General features: G+C 39.1%; 1 protein-coding gene across 1 annotated transcript in view; it reads right to left on the reverse strand.

Annotated features, from left to right (window-relative positions):
- The window catches only part of LOC104409936 (AT-rich interactive domain-containing protein 1B-like), a gene marked incomplete at its 3' end in the record, with an annotated part of 72,544 nt that extends 71,720 nt beyond the window's left edge, over positions 1-824 (reverse strand). The window contains exon 1 of the mRNA XM_010019969.1: positions 696-824. Coding sequence (XP_010018271.1) covers positions 696-824 — 129 coding nt within the window. The remainder of the gene's footprint in view (positions 1-695) is intronic.
- Positions 825-5,456: the final 4,632 nt, after the last annotated feature.

Genomic DNA, 5,456 nt, shown 5'->3' on the forward strand with positions numbered 1-5,456 from the left:
ATCCCTCTACTTCAGAGAGGTGGAGGGATAAAGAGCCTGAGACACTGATGTAAATCAAGTCACCAGAGGCTGTAAGTGACCCACACAACTCTGAAACCAACAGGGCTCTGGTCACTGGGTACAAGCATACCCCAGTCTTACTGTGGACACTGAAAGTCAGGCACCAGAATCAAGGACTGGAGATACTGAATATGAGAGGGCTAGACAGAGACCAGTAAATATCTCTAGGCAAATTACCGGGACGACCCAGGGAGAGCCACCGTAGCTGTCGGTGCCTATTCCCTCCTCCCTCCAAGGTCTATAGGGAAAAAACAAAACAGTAGAGCCCTCCAATCATCTTCACAGTTGGAGAAAACATCCAGTGAGGAAGTATAACTCATCCCATGCACTGGCCAGTCCCTATAGAGGGTGGTAATTCACCACTGATACTCCTTACTCCCTTTGGATTAGAACCAAACCATCTGTGCAGTGCAGCTAAAGGTGAAGACATCTACTTGTTGACTCAGTGGCTGTCAACATATTTCTGCAAGGCAAAAACAAAGCCAAATACCTAGCTCTTCCCCTGGTTTAACAAATACTACTATTGCAGAAGTTAAGAGCAGTCAGAATTGTTTGCCCTTGCAACATTAAACGACTCTCCTTCACAGATACAACCGTATCAGTCACTAAATACATAGTCACGCTTTTGTCCTCACAGGCAGTGGATGGGCCTGCTCTAGGGGATCAGCCAACAGCAGCGGAGTGAAGGAGCTGTTGCGTGCCAGAGGACTGAATGCTTCACTTATCCTACGAGTAGTGAACGCAGCAGAAGATGGTTTTACCATTAAGGTAGCTGTATGCTGCTCAGGTGGAACTGGAGTTTACCCCTGTATCTGCCACAGTTTTTCACTATAACAAAAAAGTTTCAAGATTTACTGATTTAATGCATCCCTCATTTCCTGACTTGAAATCATGCGATTTAAACTGCAGGTTGTACTGTGTATCTACAACTGCAACTACTGCTGAATTTGATGAGAGATGTACTTTGAAGGCGTTTCAGAAGCTCTATTTCTCCAAAGCTCTATGTTTCGGAAAATTCAACCTACATCCATCATGAAGAGGCCACTCAAACTTCCTACGGCAATGAATGCCTCAGTTTCCCATCTGTAAAAAAGAAAACATCTCTTCACTTAGAGAGTGATTTTAGAATTTAATATGACTGTGATCAATATCATTGAAAACTCTAACAAAAGAACATGTTTTGTTTTCAGAACAGCGTATGATGAGAAAGACCTGGAGCCATACACAGCTGCTCATCAAGCACTGTGTCCCATACAGTGAAGGTAAAAATTTAATTAGAACTTTTTCCAACTTTGACACATGTACAGTTTATCCTTTTGAACTTAATTTTTGTAACGAGAGTTTCTTTCACCCACCACATTTTGAAAAGTTATGAGGAGCTCTTAGTTGATAAATACGTATTATAATTTTATCTGAAGGTTCCTTTAATATTTATTAAATTCAAGTATTTTCTTTAACATCAGCGCCGACAGTTTTCCAAGACAAGTTTTGGGTGACAGGATGAATATGATGAGTATTAACCTTTTCATGTTGTAGGGATCAACCACCAAACACTCCACATCTGTTCTCTAGCATTTACCGAAAATGATAGCACTGCTGTAACTTTATCACATTCTTCTAAAAGCCAGTGGGCATGTATGACCATGAATGGATTACGTGTGTATTCTCACATCTTCTATGCCTTTACTTAATTTTATTACATGCTGTACTGCAAAGTTTTAATTACTTTTAAAATTCTATTTTAGTGCCATTGCAGTCATCAATATCCATTTGTTTCCTTTCCCCTCCTCCTTTACAGAAGGGTCCAATTTTTCTCTAGTGCTATTTTACTCCCAATATACACATTACCCTTTACCAATTTAGCTAGTGTTTGCTCATGCTATTTTTTACTGCCATATTCTGCCAGGCAAGCCTGAATGAATTCTGCCTTTTGCTTCTGATTCTGCACCTCCTCTTCAGCTTGCCACATTTCATTTAAACTTTGCATAGATCTGCAGTTCCTCAAAATACCTCAGTCTTGTTCCTTGCTTCAGTCCACAGTAATATTATAATTTATAACCCCTTTATTATAGTGCCTATCTGCTGTCAGTATCCGATTCATTTGCACATGTACTATCAGGCTTTGTAAGAACAGAGCATTTCATAAGAGTTCTTGCCTATTATGTGCCTTGTGAACACATTAAAACACCCCAACGGCAGGTTTGCTAATGATTTCAATAGGGCCAAGGTTTCATTCCTGGTCTTTAGATTGACAGCCTAACCATTAAGGTAGGACACAGAAAAGCCTTCAAATAGTAACTGCCTACAAATAGTAACTGAGAACCTCTTTCTGTTACCTGCTCTTTTTTAAAATGTTTTGTGTAAAAGAATACTTAAAATTCGGCATTCCTGCTATAAGCATAAGTGAAAAACTTAATATTCTACACCCACTTGTAAACTAAGTATCACCACCACTTCTGCTCTCCTCCTAGTCAAAACAAATAAATCACCTCACCCTGAAGTACCTGAGATTCAATTTTACATTTTCTAAAGTGAGAGAAAAAAAAACACTACCATTTTCTCTCATCATTTAACCAGTGTTTTTCCAGGTACCTTGTCTCTGCTTGGATCTGAGGCAGGGTGCTCACTGGAATAATTTGATCAGCAGCGTTACCAAGTTGCATCAGCTTCTCCTTTCAGGACATGACTGATGTTACATATGCATTATATATATACAATGAAGTTATTAATGAATGCTTCACTTCTAACACCAAAATCTTTATCTGAAAGACATTTATGAATATGAACACCACCAGTCACTGTCCCAAAATGTAACTTTTCCATTTAAAGATGGTGCAAAGAACCCCACCACTGAAATCCTGAGGCAGGGAGGAGTGGAAGACAGTTTATGAAGTTCACAGTGGGATTCAGATGTGATGGTAGAGCTCTTACACAAGGCAGACAGAGCAATTCACTATGAGACAAGAGTATTCACATGAGATGTAACTGTTCTTCAAGAGAAAGTGTGCTTTTTTGTTTAAACAAAAAAGATTGAAAGCAGCATTGGTTTGGCTGACAACAGCAAATGCTGCAATTTAAACGGACTATAAGCCACAGCGCATCCCAACTACTAATGCTACATTACTTGCGCCTATAACAAAACAACATGAACTCAACACTCTCAAGTAGGCTTGCCCTCAAACTCCTAGAGCTACTGAATACAATAACTCTTTGTTTATTCATTGATCTGCAGCCAAAGCTTCTGTCTCCGTATTTAAAAAAAAAAAAAAAAAAAAAAAAAAAAAAAAAAAACTCTTTATTAACACACAAAATCCTCAAATTAAAAAAAAAAAAAAAAAAAAAAAAAAAAAAAGCCTCTTCATTAATACCAAAGCCTTGAAACCTCATAATAAAGACAGCTGACAATCCATTACCGACATTCCAAGAAAGATGGGCATGGAGCTCTCAGCTCTAGGTCAGGCACCAAGTTACAAATTTATCGCTAGAGATAATCACAAGTATTCACTACAATACAATGACACAGCTGGCATGAGGACGCAACTGGGGAAAAGATAATCCATTCCTAGATAATGCCATCATTTGTATGAACATGTACAAGGACTCATCAGCCAACGTTTTTACACGACAAAAGCATGAGTTTCAAAACACAACACCTCTTACGTGTGTTTTAAATATCCATGTAAGAAAAATGCAAATAACTTTAGAAGTATTAACGTACAGCATTAAATTCTGACAATATTAAAATCTGAGAGGTGACTGGCAAACATGCTTCCTGTTTTTTTCTAAACAGGAAGTCTACTGTCTGTACCTGACTAAAAATTTAAATTAAAAAAAGTCAGTTGCACAAACACAACAAGGAATAAGCAAAAACAAAGAACCAAGTTCAACATAAGCCTATGATGAAGGCCAGTAAATGCAGCAGCATATACTGGTGGAGATTTAACAGTAACAGCAGTTTTCCTTGTCTTAAAGGCTCTGCATACTGTCTGATTTCAGCTGCAGGGAGACATCAGAAAGATAACGTTCCACTCAAAGCTAAGTAGTTAAGAAGGGAAAAGAGAGAAAACCAAAGCTATGCCCCACCAAAAGCCAACTGCTACTCCACTAGAACATTTACAAATAATTATACAAGCAAGTATCTCTGCAGGGTGTGGGAGAAGGATGTATGTATGTATGCCTACTTTCCAGGTTTCTTCTGGGTCTTCTTTAACACAGCCTGAAAACTGGCTGGTCCGTTAGTCAGCCATTCTCTAGTTATTATTTTGTAGATAGATAAACCTAAATGACTACTGAGAGAACAAATCACAACAAACATCGCAAAGAAAACCATTTTTAATGAAGTACACAAAACTAACCTCTTCAGTTGCCACTAGAAGTGCACACAAAGGTTAAGACAACATCAATAAGCAATTATACACATTTGTCACATACGATGGCTAAAACAATCCTATGTTTCTAACAAGTTCACACGACTATACAGCTCGGAACTGCTGCCCTTCAAGTTGCCTTTGTCACTGCCAATTACCGACATACAGCTAATACCCTAATTGCTGTGAAGTCAACAGAAGGTGTAACACACCTGAACACTCAGCCTTCTTCCATAACCCACTTTACCAATTCCAAACTTCTTCAATGAGTACTCAAGAATTATATTCCTCTCTTTATATTTGTTTTCTCCAACTTGGGTACTCCATACAGCAGAAACCATCTTTCTTAGGCATGCAGAAGCTCCACTCTCTTAGCAAAAGTGCTCCCCAGCAAGTTAACTAATTTCTAATGCAGCAGAATTTAGGGGTTCTTACAGATGCCTTCTAGCAAACTTATCTGTGACCACAGAACACATCAATGATTCAGTGCTTTTCCTGCTTGCTGCCAGATTATGATCATGCTTTAGCTACTTCCATCCACAGTCCAGCATCTACCAGAAGTTGAAGAAAGAAAAGCCCCACCCAGAACACCAGTTACTTCTATTTTGTCTGGCAATGAGGTTCTCAGCTTCCTAGACAAGTAAACACCTTCAGTCACTGTGCATCGCTGCCATCTGGAACTCAGAAAAGAAAAAAACAAATCCCTCACCTACTTCGTACAGCTCTTACACAAACACGGGGTTAGATGGACAGAAAAGGATGTACTAAAAATAGTGTCCGTCAGGCAAGGAGCAGAGAGCAGCCTCAAACGGAATGAGGGGAGCTCTGCAGGAAGGCTCTCTGCAGAGAAGTACTGGAGTAGGAGGGAAAAACGCAGGAAGTCCTGAAAACTAGTAAGGGACAGAAGCAGGGTAGAGAGAACATAAATGAAAGATATCCTACATCCATGTCAAATTTTAAAGAAAAAAAATCTTCCTAAACCTAATAAATATTCAAGTAGATCTGAATACATTTTCTCAGTTACTTGGC

This window comes from Nestor notabilis, unplaced genomic scaffold (assembly GCF_000696875.1).
Source record: "Nestor notabilis isolate BGI_N333 unplaced genomic scaffold, ASM69687v1 scaffold10798, whole genome shotgun sequence".
NCBI classification, from domain to species: domain Eukaryota; kingdom Metazoa; phylum Chordata; class Aves; order Psittaciformes; family Psittacidae; genus Nestor; species Nestor notabilis.